The sequence below is a fragment of the Labrus mixtus genome, chromosome 12 (genome assembly GCF_963584025.1).
Source record: "Labrus mixtus chromosome 12, fLabMix1.1, whole genome shotgun sequence".
NCBI lineage: Eukaryota > Metazoa > Chordata > Actinopteri > Labriformes > Labridae > Labrus > Labrus mixtus.
The window spans coordinates 15,587,114-15,606,207 of record NC_083623.1 but is presented as its reverse complement, the minus strand read 5'-3'; the positions used below and the strand labels follow the sequence as shown (position 1 = coordinate 15,606,207).

The 19,094-nt window shown below is 37.8% G+C and overlaps 2 protein-coding genes across 8 annotated transcripts; one reads left to right on the top strand and one right to left on the bottom strand.

The window, feature by feature from the left end:
• Positions 1-108: 108 nt before the first annotated feature.
• Positions 109-15,134, top strand: tpd52l1 (tpd52 like 1). Of its 7 annotated transcripts, XM_061052293.1 has the most exons (11): positions 115-257; positions 2,389-2,487; positions 3,711-3,920; positions 6,144-6,164; positions 7,120-7,238; positions 7,341-7,489; positions 9,550-9,651; positions 12,043-12,057; positions 12,611-12,649; positions 13,207-13,267; positions 13,842-15,134. In XM_061052293.1, the coding sequence occupies exons 1-11, from the start codon at positions 239-241 to the stop codon at positions 13,962-13,964; spliced, it is 957 nt and encodes a 318-aa protein (XP_060908276.1). In that variant the 5' UTR covers positions 115-238; the 3' UTR covers positions 13,965-15,134. The 7 variants fall into 7 exon arrangements, with proteins under 7 accessions (XP_060908282.1, XP_060908276.1, XP_060908277.1 ...); XM_061052294.1 differs by lacking the exon at positions 12,043-12,057; XM_061052295.1 differs by lacking the exon at positions 12,611-12,649.
• Positions 15,135-15,625: 491 nt separating this feature from the next.
• Positions 15,626-19,074, bottom strand: hddc2 (HD domain containing 2). Its single transcript, XM_061052300.1, has 6 exons — positions 18,956-19,074; positions 17,808-17,929; positions 17,439-17,545; positions 17,210-17,274; positions 16,996-17,134; positions 15,626-16,802 (listed from the first exon to the last, which is right to left on the bottom strand). The coding sequence occupies exons 1-6, from the start codon at positions 19,028-19,030 to the stop codon at positions 16,657-16,659; spliced, it is 654 nt and encodes a 217-aa protein (XP_060908283.1). The 5' UTR covers positions 19,031-19,074; the 3' UTR covers positions 15,626-16,656.
• Positions 19,075-19,094: the final 20 nt, after the last annotated feature.

Below are 19,094 nucleotides of genomic sequence, written 5' to 3'. Positions count from 1 at the left end.
TTCTGTCGTGTCCAATGAGCGCAGATAACTGCCAGGATCTATGTCCGGTTTGTGAATTAAGCAAATTACAACAGCGCGAGCCCATTGGCTCGAGCTCGAGGCTCCGCCTGAGAGCTGGCCCGGCGCGTGACAGCCTAGGAAACCCGAGTACACACCTATGGTACACACTGACCTGAAGACCTGGTGCTGCGCGTGCTGTCTCAGGAGGTTATTTGGGAAGTTCACCTGGCTGTAACTGATGGAGACCAGACAACAAGGTGAGTTGGTGTCGGTTAATGTTAAAAACAGGACTTTTATTCTTCAAACAGAAGTGAGAAACAGTGTCGGCAGTTGATCTGATAATGAGCTAAACTTGAATGAAGGCTGAGTGCATACGTCACTGCTCTGAGGTGAAATAAATAGAAAACAAAATGTATTTTTTACATGGAAAATTAAAAATCTGCAGGCCTTGTGACCTACTGTGCAATTCTGGAGTGCTAACACTTCACTAAACACAATTGATTTACTTATCAATGAGTTGTGTTGTGCATATATGTAATTGAGGCTACTGTGCAATTTCTTGTGCAGCACAATGCTTCAAATTTTCTTTTTCCCTTTGCTTTTTCTTTAAAAAAAACGTGCTTTTTCTAGTGATCTAACTGACAAGATTTACTATGCCACAAGCATGCAGAAATGAAGCATCGTGGAGCACAGTTGGCTCTGTAGGTTTGTTTTATTGTTTTCTCAAGACATCAGAGAAACTTCAGACAGAACTAAGTCCTTCAGTAGGATGCTGTTTCCTGACTGGTGGTCTGATGCATGAGGTTTCACTTATTTTGGGTGTTTCAAACCCGTGCTATACTCTGTTGATCTCTAAAATGTGTTCCTGTTAACCATCAGGTAGATTTAGTTACTGTGAAGCAAGCTTTAAACTAAACAGTGCAGTCTTAAACACCAAAATACAAGAGTGCTAATATCAATTCTTTAGAAATCTTAGAACAGATGCCATCATTTTCATTAAACTGTAACATTTTCACATTTAATTCTACTTTTAAACATTCAGATGCAATCTCTCTGTACGTGATTCATCCTTTGTTTACGGACAGTGTGCAAAATGAGGCATGACATAGTCGAGGAGTGCAATGACTCCCACATCAGTGCAGTGAGTGGGATGGAGGTACTGTTTATTCATGCAGGTACTTCATTACATGCCTTTGCATTCCAGGTCTGAATGTTTGCCTTTGGTTAACTGAGGGTCAGCAGGTCTTTTCCATGAAACTAGCTCCACATGGAAATTAGTATTTATGATTGAATTATAGGCTCATAAAGCACCCAAAAGGTTCTAATCTATTACAGTGATAGGAGTATTTTAGTATACGTTCTTTAAACTTTCCCATGACAATGCTGCTGTAATTACCTAAAGTTGAATCTTGGGCATGAAAAAGGGTCAGTCATATACCGCTGTTTGACAGAACTGTAGGCAACTTGGCCCCGAGTTCAGCTTCAATTGATTTTGCAGCCATATGACCATCCCCAGGCCTCTGATTTAGCATAGCCACATGACCAGTGGGCCAAATGGGAGTCTTGTGACCAGAGGTATTCATCCACAGGCAAAAGGGAAGGGGGGAGGAAACAGAAATAAGAGAGAGTAAAGAGAAGGATAGTTAAAATGTATATTCATTAAATACTATTTTTTGTTGATGAACAGCAAGCTGCCCATGAAAAACATCAGATTGGTTTAAAAGAGGCTACGTTAAGATGCTTTAACTTCTTTTTGTTTTAGCAATCAGCCACATTAAGTTTTGAGAATACTGCTAAATGTAGCCCACTGAATCTGCTTCTGTGAAACATGTTATGTTAACTTGATGGTTGAATTGTTATGTCATCCACCCCTCATGTTTTTTTGTTGAACACTGACCTTTTCTTTCGTTTAGCCTCTTACCAGTGGATCAAAAAATGACACTAGAAGGAAATCACTGTTAGTGAAACAACACTCTGCTTCCTCTTGCACTGCTGGAATTATAAGAGATTTCATCAGCAACCAGAGTACTCAGGTTGCTCAATAACCACCTTGCATAAGATCTCATTGTTAACTCTGTTAGGCATAGTTCTGCTTCCTAGGATGATATTGTGTATGGTAAGAATCGGGTGAATCCTGTTTTAACAGCTCAGGGTTAGAATTTAGAAGAATTTAAATCTATGCCACAAAGGGTCAAAAGTCAGACTTCCTGTTCCTGTGCAAACGCAGAGTCAAATAAACTGTTAACGGCTCAGTAATGGAACAGACCTCGCTGTCAAGTTACTGACCGAGCCTGGATGGACATGGGAGAAACACCACAGTGTGTGTCTCTGTGTGTATATAACCAGTTCTCTTGTCTCCTCTCACCCTGCTGCCTTGCTCCGCTGCAGAGTTGTACTCTAGTGTTCTGAGCGAAGCAGTGGTGGACTGGGGCAGCATGGGTCCCGGAGAGGAATGGGTTAACTCATCCACACACGAGGGAGAGCAGGGTAAGACTCAACTCTCCCAGATTAGAATAAAACATCAATCCACACTGAATCACGGGGTGTAAATCAGATCAGAGGAAGTGACGTCAAAGTGTGTGCGTTTTGCTCTCTGACATCACTGACTTGGATTATTGGAGAAAATGGTATTAGGTTTAAAGGACTTTTTTTATTGAGATGAGTGAGGCAGCAGTTTGTATCCCTGTTAGAATCAGATTATTATCAGAAGGTTTGATGAGTTCTATCTGAGCACTTACATTTAATTTACGATCTGGAAGACAGCAAGGCTTAAATCAGAGCACTTTTGAATAACAAAATGTTTTTTTTTTAATTGTCACCACAATTTCTCAGAGTCCAAATTTATGTACTTAAAACTAAAGCGAATAGAGACACATTTTCATGTTTCGCTTGACTCAAAAGAAAATCAATTCAAGTATGAAGCTGGATGTAGACCTATTGGTACTAATATGATTATAGAAATCACAGTCAAAATATTTTGTTGGTTATATTTGTGCTCATTGGCCTTCTTTGCCATTAGATGCTTTTGTTTCTTGGCCCCTAACTAGTTGCTGGTATGACAGTTGTGACTCCAGCCTCTTTAAGAGAGCAATTATAATGTGTGAGAAGCAGAATCCAGACCATCTGTTTTGGGACGTCACTACTTTGTATGTGGACACTTGTTTTAAAGCATTGAGATTTTGGCCATCACCATCTTGCTTTTTGGTGAAGCTGAGGTGACCATAATTGTTCACTGGCGCAGATAGGCCTACTCTTTGCTAAAGTATTTCCCTATCTTGGTTAACTAGTTGCCATGGTAGCAACTTCTGAACTAAAGTCATCTTATTTATCTTGTTCCATAAATCAGCCTTTTTTTTTTTCTTAAGCGCTGGAGTCATCCCCTGCCTCCCTTTAGAAACCAAGATGTAACACCGACTTTTATGCAGTCTTTTATCGATACACAATGTGCTGCATACTAGCATTTATTAAGAGATGGACAGAAATTAAGATGCAACTGTGCGAGTGGACAATAATTTCCCCAGTAAGAAATGATTCCCTGGTAATGACATCATTAAACCCCACTAACTAGCCCTTTATTCTGGTAAGGGATACATCCTTTGTTAGCTAAAATATAACTTAACAGGTAATCATTATCTGAAACATAAGACAAAGCTATCATTCTTTGTTAAATCTAAGATATTGAAACTGTAACAGACTGTAACTTTGTTCAGGTTTGAATGAGGGTTTGTTTTCCCGGATTGACGAAGAATCTGTGAAAGAGAAGTCATACTGTGAAGACTTTGCTCCAGTGGCCCAAAATGGGAAAAATCTCACAGAAAGCAGTACAAGTTGTCAAGAGAATAATCCCTGGGGTCAGACATCACAGTCGCAGGCTAACTGCGTCATGTCCACCTCTTGGGATATGCAACTGGAAGACAAAGGTGAAGAGGGATGTAGACTATAGAGTAGAAGATATTTCACTTTGGTTGAACATTTACAACCTCTGACCTCGAGCCAGCACAGGTTTATAGCTTACAGCTCCTTCTGAGGACACAGAGGTCAACTGATTTGTGTTTTGTCTGGTAATCTTGGACAGAAACTAAATCCAATTGATAAATTGGGGTATTGTTAGACTTTTGTTTTGTACATGGGGCAACCAATACAAGTAAAAACAGATTAAGTTTGGATTGGGCTTTAAACCAAGGTGTGCTGGGCGGAAATGGAACTAACAAAAACTCAATTAAAGAATTAAATATAGAAAACATCAACAAATCCACACGATAAGAGGATTTTTGAGACTTGATAGGTTTAGGGAAAAGTGTGGTGTATGACATTACTTTCTATTGACTATGGCATAAATGATAAAATACACAGCAAACCTTTTCTTCTTAGTTGACATGTAAAAATAATCACAGCAGCTGAAAAGTATAAATTAGTTTCTGTTGGAAATGTTCTTCATAGCAACATACAGGCTTTGCCTCATCTGAGATTTAAATAAACTTTTATCAAATAAACTAAGTACATGAAATAAGTCCAGTAAATTTTGTTGTGGTGTTTACAAATATTCTTTATCGACTGTTGCTGTTCGATTATGTTGACTGTTCAACCAAAGTCAAATTGCCTTAAAAAATGTTCTGTCATGGTTCCTACAACATTGTGAGCAAGGGGTACTTAGGTAATGAACAAAGGTACATTTTGAGGCAATGTAAATGGCAAATCCTTTGATTAACAATAAATACACTAACAAAAAATAAAACTGTTCTTGAAATAATAATTTACCAGCATTTTGCAAGATGTCTGCTGACATTGCTTTAAAAAACTAACCAAAGTCACAATATCAACCCTCTCCATCTAATAGAGAGCAGTACGTCGTAGTTTTGATATAGTGCCAATATTTGATAAGTTGTTCTCAGGACCAAAGCTTACTTTGTATCTAACTGATTTCATGCTGTGACCCATGACTGAGATCATGAACTTCTAAGTTTCAGCATTCTTCACATACCAGCGGACGGGGAAAATGCTACAGCAATGTATTATATTACAAATGACAAGGACAGTCTTTTTGGAGCAAACACAAACATTTTTATTTTTGCTGTCATTTTAAAGACAAGAAGATCTCGTAAAAATTGCAGAGCAGATCCATTGATATTAATAATTCCAGATTCACTTGAACACTGTTCGTTTTGTTTCCATAATGACTGTAAAACATGTGACTCTCACAAACATTTCTTATACATCCTTCAGACACAGAATCCTTTCTCACAAAGACACAGCTTGTGGAAAGGAAGCAGCATTAGCTTAAAAAAATTGCTAAAACAAACCTGCGTTAGCTAGAAAGGAATTTGTGTTAACAATAAACAAACCACTTTTAGTTTAAAAAACAGTGGTAGCTACAAAGGAATCATGATATAAAGAATCCTGAGTAGCTAAAAGAAACCCAGTTATCAATTAAAACACCTCTACTAGAAAAACAACTATGTTATAAAACCACCCCTTAAATAAAATGTTAAAGAAACCTGCGGCAGCAGAAAGGAAATCCAGTTAGCTGTAAAGATGGCTAAAAGAAACCTGTGTTAGCTTGAAGGAAACCTGTGTTAGCTAACACAGACACCTCTTTTAGCTATATAAACAACTTCATTAACTGAATTACTAAAAGTCGGCCTATAAAATAAACAGTGTTAGCTCAAAGGGAACCTAGCTAGCTATAGCATGTAAATTAACAAGGACTTATGACCGGTAGGAATTATTCTTGTGCTCATGCTGGCATTTTAAGAGATCTTCTTGAGGCTTTGTGAGCCAAAGAAAGGATTTGGTCGAAGACTCCCCTTGCACTTAGACAGTTATGAAAGCTTCCAACTGAGCCAAAGGGGTTTTAATATCTAATTGTCCTGCTGCTGTGTGATGTAGTCAGAAATAGCTCCTAGCTATAGAAAGGCCTGCCTGGTTCATGCTGTGCTTTAGTTTGTTTTGCTGTTAGCTGTACTTGTGTGTGTTTTCTGCATGTGTTGCTGAGCTCCCTCTAACTTTCGATTTTGAAGCATTTAAATGTGAACTGAGTTTTATTTGAGTGTCTTCTTTGGTGAGTGGACAATGTGTCTGTTTTCTTCCCAGTTTTCACTGACTTTTCTCTGTCCTAATCTGTTTTATAATGCTTCCACATTAAGAGAGGGGACGTCTCGCAGCAGGTACAGTAGGCCTAATCCTTCCATTTACATTCATCACCACTGTGTAAACAGTTACATACCAAATCATTAACCAAGGTCTACCAACAACACAATGACACCATAGACTACATTAGCTTACTTCCATGGTTCATCCTGCTGTTTGCTGTTGATGTGAATCATCTATCTGTATGCATTGTGTAAGTTTGTGTTTCTTATTTTGTTTTTCACCATGTTTTTTTTGGTTTGTTTTTGTTATGTTGGCTCACATATCCCGCTATTTTTAAAAAACTCTTGCAAATACATATAATGATTTGGTTTGTGTCATCTTTCAAATAATTCTCAGCTATGCAGAAACAAATGCAAAATCTTGAAACTTAATTACGGCTTTTAAAATATGTCTGCAGCATCATAAGAGTCAGCTGATGCACATGAGCAGTATGATTTTGTGTATAGGACGCAGTTCTGTTTTCAGAGGTAAGTACAGTGTGGAAGATGTTTCTGTGAGAGGCAAGAAGGACGATAAATCATATTTTTCCTACAAAGGTTTACAGAAAGGTTGATGCCTACATTCGTTCCTCATTGTTATATATTTTGTGTGACATATTGAATTTAACTTTAAATTCATTCTGTTCTGACAAACAGCATCTTGTTTGTTTGTGTGTGCGAGGCACAGTCTGTAGTGATGGTTAGCTGTGTTAAAGCAAGATAATCCATGTCAGTAAATCCAGATTACAGCTCCACGGCCTGCAGCCACAGATTACATAACACTGAGACAGAGCCCATCAGGCATACACAGACAGACATATGTGGAATCAGACATAGAGACACGACTATAAAAAAAGGAAAAAATACAGATACACTTTAGAGATATAGGCATCATAATCTTATCAGTATCATCATTCCTTTGTTTCTTTATATCTCAGATAGAGTTTTAAATGAAGTTTTCATCATTTGTGTGTTTGTGTGTTTCCTTCAGGATATCTGGACTCAGATCCACTGAGAGAGGCTGATGAAGATTTAGTCTCTGAAGTCAACTTAAACAACTCCATCATCACAGATGAGGAGAGAGAGGAGATTCAGCAAGAACTAGCTAAAGTACGTTTAACATGTTTCGACCATTTAATGAGAACAAGAAGTCGAAATAAAGCAGCAAGGGGAAGAATGTCTTTTAAAGCTCTTTGTCTTGTCGTTTTCCAGCTGGAAGAGGAGATCAGCACACTGAGGCAGGTTTTGTCGTCCAAAGAGAAGCAGCATGCAGAGCTCAAACAGAAACTGGGCATCAATCCGCTGAGCGAGATGAAAAACAACTTGAGCAGAGGCTGGCAAGACATGCAGACCTCTACGGCGTAAGTGTAAAAGGAGTTTATTATCCTCTATTTGCTGTCAACATAGATGCCCTTTAACCAAACGCAAAAACACACGTGCACGCAGAGAGCAGGTAAAACATAGATACTTTCTTACACTGAGTGTCTGTTATACACACAGATATCAAAAACCCAATTAAAAAGACATAATCCTGTTTTGCTCTTAGCTGTGCTGCATGTTTGTTATCTGTGTTTTGCTCAGATACAAACCAGATTAAAAACAAATCAAGAGGCTACTCAGGGCCAAAGGCAATCACTGACCTCACTACGTCCTGCGTAGTTACTGAAAATCACAATACTGCATCCAATTCAATGCCAATCAAATCCATCCTCCTCTCCCATTGACATGATAATAATATCCTAAAATATTTCCGGACTATTATGATTATATAACTTGTACACTACTCTTATAATGCTCTGCGATGCTCCTCCAAATTAGGATATTTTCTGATCATAGAGCTATCTTTTTCAGCATGCAGAGAAATAACCTCATATCCTCATTGGACCACAAGCTGGGAGCTCTCAGACACCAAGAGACAGAGAGGAGCAAAGCAATCGTCTCAAAAGGCCTCCAATCTTATCCAGTTACACTTCAACCCGAAGATCACTTTACAAACACTGGCCCTGCTCATCTATTATGAACTAGATCTCGGGAAAAACTAGCTGATGATGTGGAATCCATGACACGAATGTGAAACCCGGGAAAAAACATGAATCAAGCTGAAATGTACATTGAAAATCTATGATCGATATTAAGAGTGATCAGAAGCATTAAGGTGATGTTAACCAGTATATAAAGTGGGTCAACTAGTCATGACTAGATTGTCAATGATATATAGGTTTGACCATATAATAGGCAGAAATGCTGTTTCAGTTTATATTGTTTTTATATGGGCCAATAAGAAACCCTTTTTAAAGCAGCATATCATGCAGAGAACAATGCGCAGGGTGATTTAGAAATGAGGTCATCCTGTACTTAAGAACGTATTTTTCAACCAAATACTATACGATACTCTCAGCACTGTACATTTTTTTGTGTACATCTATTATCATACTTTTTATTTGTGGTTTTAAGTCATTTCCTGATTTTACCGATCCACTTTTTAAAAAATTCAGATATGTACTGATACTGATTACGATATTTCTTTAATATTACTTATTAATGTTGTTGGTATTATGTGTAAGGTTACACAAAGCTGTAGTAAACACGGCATTGAATTTCTTAATGAGAAAGCAAAAAAATAATCATAATAATTAAAAATGCACAAGAATTCAAAATATTACAAATACATTTATTTTAACTTAGTTCTGGTTTCACATATGAACAGGAAGCAGCAACAACTGTCAGGTTTTCAAATTAAACATTTTAAATTGAATGTTAAGAGTTGTACTTTTGATCACATAGAAGGAACTGTTCCATCTCGTTTTAATGGAGAGGATTATATCATTATTATGATATCCGTTACATAAATGACGTCAATATCGGACCTGATACTGATAATAGATCAGATCTGTCCCATCTCTAATCAAATCTAAACCCCCTCCTACTTTCATCACACGCTCACATGAAGAGTACAAATGTAATCTAGAAGGAAAAAGGGTTTGTAGGTTAAGAGGAGGGGTTCAAAATGAAACCCCAAAAAACAACAGAGTTAGTGATAGTAAAGACACTATATTGACAAATTATTTCAGAACAACTTATCTGACTTTTATTTCTGTTCATTTCTAAAACAAAACAACAACATTAAAAAGCAGTGATGGCCGTACAGATCCCCCACTTTGATTTGATGACATTTGTTTATTGAGCAGTTATCTCTCTTATGTTTCTTCGCTTTATTGTCATATGTATTGTACATGAGAGATTACGGTGTTTGTTTAGGCGCAGAGTTGAGTGCAAGTTTGCAAGTAGGAAACGTTTTCCGGAACGCTGATGAAGGCCTAGTGCTGAAGCGCGTCCGTTGTTGTTTTGCTGTTCTGATCCAGATAAAGGAAACTTAAAGGACTCTTTTTAACATTTTCAGTGTACCTTCTTTGTGTTTCAGCTATAAGAAGACGTCAGAGACACTGTCCACAGCAGGGCAGAAAACCTCAGCAGCCTTCAGCACACTGGGCAGCGCCATCACCAGAAAGTTTGGAGACATGAGGTAAACAATAACCTCATTTCTTTTTATTTAGGGAATGCTATCTGTGTTGACCTGTGATGTATAGATATTGGGACACAAGTCGCACGCTGAGTTTGGTTGCAAACTTTCAAAGCCCAGCCTTCAGCACTAGTTCCACGTCTATCATATTCACAGACACTTTTCCTGTGCTTTCCATCCCCATCCCTCACAGAGAGATTTTGAGGCAGATTTTGACTCTTGCTCTATCCAGCTCAGGGGAAGTTGAGATTACGTAAGCTCACATTAAGCTGCTTTCTGTGGGAGCTGAAGGGCCAGAGGCAAATCTTTCTCTCGCTTTGTCTCTTTGCTTTTCTGTCTCTCCCTGGTCGCTCTGTTTGAGACGCTGAAATTCAGAACAAAGTGTGCCAGACAGCGTTAGCGTTGTTATGCACGGAAATAAATAGAGCATCATGTGTGTATGGTTACGAGAGAGAGAGAGAGAGAGAGAGAGAGAGAGAGAGAGAGAGAGAGAGAGAGAGAGAGAGAGAGAGAACGTGGGCCTGTGTGCGTTCACGTGTGGTAGTGCATGTTGACGAAATCATTCCCCATGTGTGTAGAGGAAAGAGACAAGGACAGTGTCACCTGTTTTTAAATCAGAGTAAACACCTGAAGACAACTTGACATGTTTATTTGCAGCTTTGATCAAATGACAATCACAAGAATCTTTGCATAGAAGACAAACAGGGGGAGGGGTAGTCCTGGTTGAATTGCATCATATTGTGTTGGTGGAATATAAAGTGCTCTAAGGAAACAATTGATTATTTTTGGTCATTACAGCATGATTGGTCTTGAGTTTCTGATCCCTCGGAGGTATGTTTCAGGCTCATGGAGTGCAGAGGATTGATGCAGTGTATACACTTAGCATGTAGTTTTTTTTGCTGAAGTTTGTTTGAAGTGTTTGAAGTGTGTTCTTGCATGTTGTTTCTTACCTCATCAGTACAATTTTCTAACCATTTTCAAACTAATTTTCTCTATAGTTTTATTTTGAAAAGATACAGCATGTGAACAATCTGTTAGACTTTTTGTTCATCACATATTTACTTTTATTGTATAAAACAAAACATACCTCAACATATTGATCAATACCATAATACAAATGTGTATTTCTTTTATCAGATTACTAGATGACCTCTCAAATGTTCTGACTTTATTTCTAGAAATAACAAACTATTTTGTATCATTTAATACACCAAGAACTATTAACTTTTCATTATTTGGATTGCTACTTTACCATTAGGGCCGGGAATCTTTGGGTGTCTGACAATTTGATTCGACTTCGATTCTTGGGGTCACGATTTGATTCAGAATCGATTTTTGAACTATTCTGGATTCATGAATCCATGGATTCCAAGTTTATTTATGAATTAGTACATACTTCAGGATCTGCTCTATTTGAAATTCTACTTAGTGAAAGCCTTGGAAGCCTTTTTTTGACTTCTCAAAAAATCAGTTATTATCACCCTGGTTCCCTCGACAAGAAGTCATGGGAATTTTCTATTGGATTTTGGATTATTGCAGAAAACATAAGCTCTCTCTGACAAACAAAAGTTTCTGATACTCAAATGTTTTGTTCATTGGGATAATCCTCACAGGCATAAATACAATCCCAAGAACAAAAAAAAAAACCTCAAGTTTAACCATCAAAGGACATGACTGTATGGCTGCGTCACCACCACTGGGATTACAACTGTTACTTGTTCGGTGTGATAAATGTGATTATCCCTGACAACCTCTGTGGTTTCATAAAGCTACCTGTGAGAAACCTCATCTTTTAAAAGAAGAAAGCCTTATGAATCAGAGGGTCGGGTATTTAACTGGTGTGTTTTTATGTCGTAGAACAAGATCTAAAAATCTCTAATAAATATACCACGGGATCTAACTTTAAAAAAAATCATTGTTTTTGAGACAAGGGGACTGAAAAGTGTAGATCTGCAGACTCATTTCCAGGTCTAGGAATCTTTCATACCACAGTCAACAACTAACTTTTTTTTTTGTTCAATCAGCTAGATCATTTGTTGGTGGACAACATTTTCTGTAATTATCATCTCCATGGAAACATGTATGAAGGAGTTCCATTAACTGTGCGTGTAGAGAGAGAGAAAGGTTCATTTTTAAGTTGTACTTCAAATATATTTTGATATATATTTTGCATGTCTGTATATGGGTGAGATAAAGTGTTGTTTGCTGTCTCTTTACTTCCCTAAATGATATCAAGTCGTCATCACTGCTTGTATTACCAGCGTAAGGTAACTCTTTCATGAAGCATTTGTTTATATTAATAACTTAACTGTTCCACCTGAAGAGAATTGGAAAGACTTTTTCTGTTTCTTAAAGTATCTAAAATGTTTCCATCTTTTCCCATGCTTTCCAAAGGTCCAACTCTATAGGGTAAGAATAATCACACAGCTGCTCATTTCACATTACTTTCCCTGCCTGTACGTTAAAGCGTCTCAGGCTGCGAGTCTTAAAGAAATGAATCAGTCAGATCTGCTGATAGGTCAAACCGGTTTGTACATACTCACATAGTAAGCAGAGTCTGGTTCAGTAAAGGCAACCTTCACGGTGGAGCTACTGGTGTTAGAAATGATCTCAATGAATCATGGGAAAAAGGTGTCATGAACTAATACAATCTAGGACGTCTTCACTTTTGAGCTCTCGTTTACTGAGCTGAAGAGATTGTTGAAGATTCAGAGGATGTTTTCTCCTTTTTGTCTGTGTCGATGTTGGAGACGTTAGCTACTTTTCTACTTCTCTCAACCAGTTGAAATATCTTTAAAATCTCAGTTTCATCCCCTTTAAGGCACAGAAATAATCACAATAAAAAAAAGAACGACTTGTCTGGCTAAAACTCTGCTGGCTTTTTTTCTTCACTGTTTGTGTGTCTTTGTGCATGCTCTGTGCTAATCATTACCTCCTCTCTCACCACGCTCTCTGGGGACAGCTACTCTATCAGACACTCTATGAGCATGCCCGCCATGAGGTAACCACTCTGTGCTTTCTTGCTTTTGTGTGTTTGTGTGTGTGTGTGTGTGTGAGTGAGAGAGAGAGAGGGAGAGAGTCAGTTTTATTCATGTATGATCTATTTTTTCTCCCTAATTTCTGACACAATGTTCAGTTGTTCAATAACCAGATACGGAGTTACATTAGTGTGTGTGTTTTAGAAAAGTAAATGTTTCCTTCACTGACATTTATAGAGGGAATTTCAGCATCTTAAGTTTATTTTTAAAGGTGGAAATATTGAAATCAAGTCATTGAAATAGTATTTTCACATGCATATATCCCACACCCTCGTTTTTAGTTTCCTTTTCTTAGTTCTCTTTAGCACATGTATGTGTATACACAATAAAGTGTCTCTGTTCCATATAAAGGTTATCCTTAAGAAACAAGAAGGATTAAACATTGCCGTGCGACAAATGCAAGCATGGTCTGTTTTAAAGGAGAGGATATAAATGCCTGTATCTGTATTATTGTTAAAGATAATAGATATTCTGAGCTTTTGTTCTAAAATAATCAATCTCTCTTTTTTTTTCTTTGCAGAAATTCTCCCAGCTTCAAGTCTTTTGAGGAGAAAGTTGAGAACACCGTGACCACTATCAAGGTGCGTTTTTTTTGTGTTAAAGAAAGTTTGTTTAGAATCAATTCACAGCACCACTTCATTCAAGGTGTTAAAAATGCATCGTCATCATTAATATCAGTTTTTTTAAACATTTGAATGAGATCACATGACTTTGTGTGTACTGGTCCTTGTCAGAGAAATAGTGAGGAATAGTCAGTCATTGAAAACAAATACTGATACCTATGAAAGCCAGGCTCAAAATCTACTCTGTTTGCTGCGTCTAAAAGTGAAAGATGTCACAACGGGAACAGAACATTATATTATGGTTGTAGTTGCTCTCTCACATTCTTACACTGAGCTTTTTAAAAAATAATTTCTACTTCTACTTGTGCAGATAGTCGTACCTGTAGCAGCCCTTTATTCCTTTTCCATAGTCTGAACTGTGGTTTATGGGGCTACACAACTTCCTGTTTGAATATGAGGAATTAAGAGTTCCTCTATAACAAGTTGTTTTATAGTGGAAGTCTGCCTCCTGGAGTCTATTCTGAAGCACAGCAGCATGGCAGGAATGCCATGTCTATGAGTTGATATACATATATTTGCATTTTTTGAACAGACAAAGGTTGGTGGTTCAGAGACCGGAGGCAGCTTTGAGGACGTCCTCTCCTCTGCAGCGAACGCCAGCTCTCAGGACACGCCCACCAGCCCCTCGACGGACAGCACTGAGAAGACGTGTTAGAGCTGCAGCAACAGCACGAGGCGGGACTTAAGCCAAGAACTCTGACCAATGCTGTATCCCAGCACCTAACTACTCAAGGCTCCTGCTGAAATGTTACACTTTTATTGGATAACAAAAAAAAGTCTCCTTCTCTGCAACAAAAAAAATCCAGTATATAGTAGAAAATTGACACCATTCACTCCAAATATCCCAAAGCTTTAAGAATTTTTTTTATTATGAGCAAGCAAGACCAAACAAATGGCCCTCCAAACCATGTTGAACCACAGGTGTGGATCAGATGAAGGCTAAGGGGAAAGCAGTCAAGCCTTTAGGAAACATTTATGAAATTTCAGGAGGATTATGAGCCGAGTCAAATGTCAGCTTGTGGGGCTGAAAACTCAGCTGACAAATCACAGCTTGAATTCCTTCAACACAAAATACAAGGCTCTGACTTCTATTCAGCTTCCATTCCCTGATGCTAAAGTTTCAAAACTCTACAACATCAACACATAACTTTAATACCAAGAAGGAAAATCACTTTAAAGTTTTAACTATAAACCGGTACTACTTTTTTACGAAAGAAATGTTTAAATATGGCTTGAAATCCAAGTAAAGTCCTGGATAAAACTGTAACATGTACAAATGATTTCACACTAAAACAGGAAATCCTCTTCAGCCATCTAAAAGGTTCTTTTTGCTGTAATACCACTTACTATGTAAAAAATACATGTAACACAGATATGCGCATTTTCTGTTGCCGGCAGTTTGCGTTGGGGCCCTCTTCAATTTCATAATTGTACTGAGCACACATTTTAGGTTGGTGCATTGTTACTAGAGAATAAAGTAATCTGTAGAAAGAAAATGACCCCGTAGACTTGAGCCATGAGCCGTGTAGTTTGGGCAAAAACAGGTCGTATTTTGAAATGTAACGATAGAGCATCTTTTCATGTTTTTCTTATGACAGAGTAGAAATGGGAAGTCAAAGAACAGAGAATAGATTTGTTACTTAATTTAATAAAGTCTTATGCTGGCTGTTTAAAAAAAAAACAACACACAGCTGCTAAACAACTATTACACATCAGGCTCATCCTGAAGGTCAACAGATGCTGACATGTCGTGACCCTGATAACACACAAGGTTTTCACCTGCTCTAATAACACCACACCGGTTTCGTTATGGACCAAAAAGAAATCATCTTAAATTGATCACATGTAGCTGATATGAAATATACAGTATATACCATGAATGTTAAATCCCACTGTAGCTGCAGCACCGCTGTAATTCAACCCTTCACAGTAAAGTGACCCAAAGCACAACCCTGATTTTTAACAACCCTGTGCTGAACTAACTGGTTTGATACTGAAGAATGAGTTTTTACTACTTTTCTTTTCAAAGGTTGGTGCCACTAAATATTAAACATAGATTTGTATGTTTTTCAAAGTATCACTCTGTTCTAAAAAATATATATAATCTTTATGGTGTTTTACGTTCTCATGTTTGTTGTAGATGTTTTAAAAGATGTTGTTGTCTTTGCTGTGGTTTGAAGAGACGCCTCGCATCATTTCATGTTTTCTGCACTCCGCCTGGTCGTCTATTTATTCAGTGATGAGAGATGAGCAGCAGGAAAACCAAATAACTGAGGTGATGCTTGTTCTGTCTATTATGTGTCACATTGGTGGATGTGTTGGGTTGGACTTCAAGTCAACTCTGCATCACTGTCTTGTTTCTCAAACATAATTTGTTACATTCAGATAAGGTTGTTGTTTTTTTCGTTTTTTTTAAACCTGTATGCAACTAATCACACACCATTATAAACGACTGTGTCTATGGTTAATGTACGGATATTAAAAATAGTTTAAATTAACACAAACGTTGATATTACATGAAGCACTCTTACTGATAACGATGCAAAACGAAGGTTAAAGAACCAATCGTACGACAGTTTCTGTAAAAAATGTGCAGCATACTTTAAAGAACATCCACATCTGACAACTGTTGTGTCGTTTTTTAACAGTATGCTGTTATCACCAACCACACTGCACTTTCCTTTTGGATAATCGTATTGTAGAGTAACGTAAACAGTGTTTCTAAATGTATTTGTCAGAGGATTAAAGCCTGTTAACGCAAATTAATGTTTGAATACTTTAGTAGTTTCTCTATATATGAGCAGTTTAATCAACTTAAGAGTTAAAGGAGCAGATTTCCCAACTAATGCGATTATAAAAGAAGTCTTATTTAATTTTCAAACCATATTAAATTACATGATAATATTTTGAGACTTTATTGCATTTGGATATCGTTTGGCAGTTTTTGCATTTGTCGTCTGAGTACAATGCATTTAATACGGATAGTGGTGCAGTTAGTGTCCTCTAAAGTGCTTTATTAAAACATGCCGTCACAAACACTGGAGCGAAGCACTGAGGTAAAACAGGAGGGATGACGGGCTAATAAAAACTGTTCAATATCTAGGTATCTTCCTCAACACCTCAAAAGTAGGCGTGTCCTGTGATGCGTTTTTTTGCATACCTGTTGTTCACACACACTTTTGGTGTAACATTCCAGTGTGTGTGTGTGTGTGTGTGTGTGTGTGTGTGTGTGTGTGTGTGTGTGTGTGTGTGTGTGTGTGTGTGTGTGTGTGTGTGTGTGTGTGTGTGTGTGTGTCTGTGTCTGTGTCTGTGTGTGTGTGTGTGTGTGTGTGTGTGTGTGACAGCCATCAGGAGGTGTGTGGTGTTGTACTTGGCTGGGAAGAGGCTGATGAAGATGATGGTGACGTCTGTGCATCATGTGTTTTGGTGTGGCATTCTCTCTCTGCATTCAAAGAGCTGAGGAGCTCCAGCACGTCTGGGTGCTGGAAACGACCTGAGAGAGAGAATACAAAAAAAAAAAAAATATAACAACACGTGTCAATCAGTACTTTTAGATGGAATAAAAATCAAGAAGAAGAAAAGTGGGGAATCTTAAGAAATCTGTCCCAAAGTGTTATACATTTTCGTACAGAGAATTCAGGAGTGACTGATTATAAAAATCTAACAGAAACGTTGTGGAGACTCACCCTTGGTGGAGTCAAAGAACTCCTGCAGTCTACCCGGCGTTCCCTCCAGCTCCTCATACTCGTGAGCCTGCAGGATCATCTCCAGGAGGTCAAACTCTTTCACCAACCTGGCCTCTGGACTGCCCTGGGTTTCATACTCCTGCAGGTGAGACAGACGTTTGTCCCTGTTTTTATAGTAAATGCATGATCACTCATAAAGGTACAAGTGTCATACCTCCCACAGTCCATAAATCTCCTGTTTGAGTCCCTCAGGCAGGAGACCTGATAGATGTCTCATTGCTTCCTGATATAGAGATGAGGAGGAGATGTTACACGAGTATAATCGTTAGGTCGGGCTAATAAGAATAATACTTAGTATAGGTAATAAGTTATACTTAGTAGGTCACTTAGTAAATATAATGACTCAAGAAAACTTGACAGAGTCTGCTGTAGAATGTAAACACCTGCCTCCTCTCGCCTGTGTTTCTCTTCTTTACTGATGTTGTCAAATGGAGCAATATCTCCCACAATGCACTCAGCCATGTCATGAACCAGAGCCAGCTTTATGCATCTAAAGAAAGAATAATAAGCATAACTTGAGTTAATATTCTGTCAAATAAAAAAATCACTACGCTGCATAATAAATACATTATTTATGCTTTTATTTACTTTACATGGGCTGAAATTAAGCTGTAGGGAATGAGTTGCTGTTTGGTGCTCTAATTGACATCAGTACAATGTCTGTAATTAAAGTCAGTGGATACTAAAAAATACATTAATTTTCATTATGGGGTTGAGTCTACGTGTGTGTTCACGCTGTGTGAAAGAAGTACCTGTTCTTGTCCACTGTGGGGTCTGTGATGGTCAAAGACATCATGGCCATGCGGTACATGTGGTCTGACACACTTTCAGGTTTCTTCACATTCCTGTACACCCAGCCTGTCCTTGGGACTCTCTACGGTTGACACCAACACATGAACAAAGAAAAAGATCAAAAACATTTAGCCTTAAATATAACAAGAAAATGTTCCTGTGAGCAGTAGATTACCCCGTGTTGTGTCTTTATAAACCAATACTGAAGTCATTAGGTAACTGCAGCCATAGAGGAGGAACCAGTGAAGGAAACATATTAATTAAATGATAACTATAACTGTACATCATTAATAAGTAATATTTCATTAAAATATTTTCTAATGTAATTATTCAATTATTCTGGAACAGACCCTTAAAGTACATTGTTGGAGCTATTTAATTGTGGTTAGAATTAGTTTTTGTATTTAGTTTATTAATATTTGGGTGTTGTTGTTTATTTAATTATTCTACACGTTTTCTCTTTTGCTAGTTATTTGTTAAGTACATTTAGTTTTGTATTAGTATTTCTGTTAGGTATTTGGGTAATACTGTGGGCACCGAAGATTATTTAAGTAAGAGGCAGGTAGAGGACCAGCATGCACCTGGGTGGGCCTATTGTTTTTTTTTACCAGATGAAAAGAGGCAGCAGGAGACACGATTTTCTTTGTTCTTTTGTTTTTTTTCCTCAAATAAACAATAAGCAAAATACCGCAGCTCTTGCATAGACATTGGATTTATTTTACCTGCGTACATTACATCCCCATGGTGGTCATTTGATTATTTTTGATATTAGTTTATTTAGATGTTTTTGTTGTTTTTTGGGACAAATAGCCATACATTTTTCTTGCTCTCAAGCTTATGGATGTTTTTTAACAGTGTTTTCAATGTGTGCAATGTGTTATGAGAATAATGAGATACACTAAGAAAAAAAAAAGCAAAACGCTAACTTAAATTACACTTCATAAACAAAAAGTTTGACAAGTCAAACTAACTGTGAGGTTGAGCTCATAGACATTACAGCCTGTCCCAAAGGGGATAACTTTAATTATTATTATTATTATTATAGACTATTTGTTTGCACGAAACCACGTAGCCAGAAGACTAGCAAGATGCTTTAGAGAAGTCTTACTTTGAGCTGTCCGATAAGTTTCATAAACTGCAGCATATTACTCATGCCGGCTGCTTTCTCCATGGTCGCCGCCATTACTGTCCTCTGACCCGGATACAAACATTGTGTTGCCTGGGTGGCAGCAGCAGTGACGTAGACA

Coding starts and splice junctions, on each gene's coding strand:
- tpd52l1 (XM_061052293.1), top strand. Junction 7,239..7,340: donor TTCAGCAAGAACTAGCTAAA/GTACGTTTAACA, acceptor GTCGTTTTCCAG/CTGGAAGAGGAGATCAGCAC. Junction 13,268..13,841: donor ACACCGTGACCACTATCAAG/GTGCGTTTTTTT, acceptor TTTTTTGAACAG/ACAAAGGTTGGTGGTTCAGA.
- hddc2 (XM_061052300.1), bottom strand. CDS start 19,030: ATGGCGGCGACCATGGAGAAAGCAGCCGGCATGAGTAATATGCTGCAG. Junction 17,135..17,209: donor AGATTTATGGACTGTGGGAG/GTATGACACTTG, acceptor TCTCACCTGCAG/GAGTATGAAACCCAGGGCAG. Junction 16,803..16,995: donor GTTCTTTGACTCCACCAAGG/GTGAGTCTCCAC, acceptor TCTCTCTCTCAG/GTCGTTTCCAGCACCCAGAC.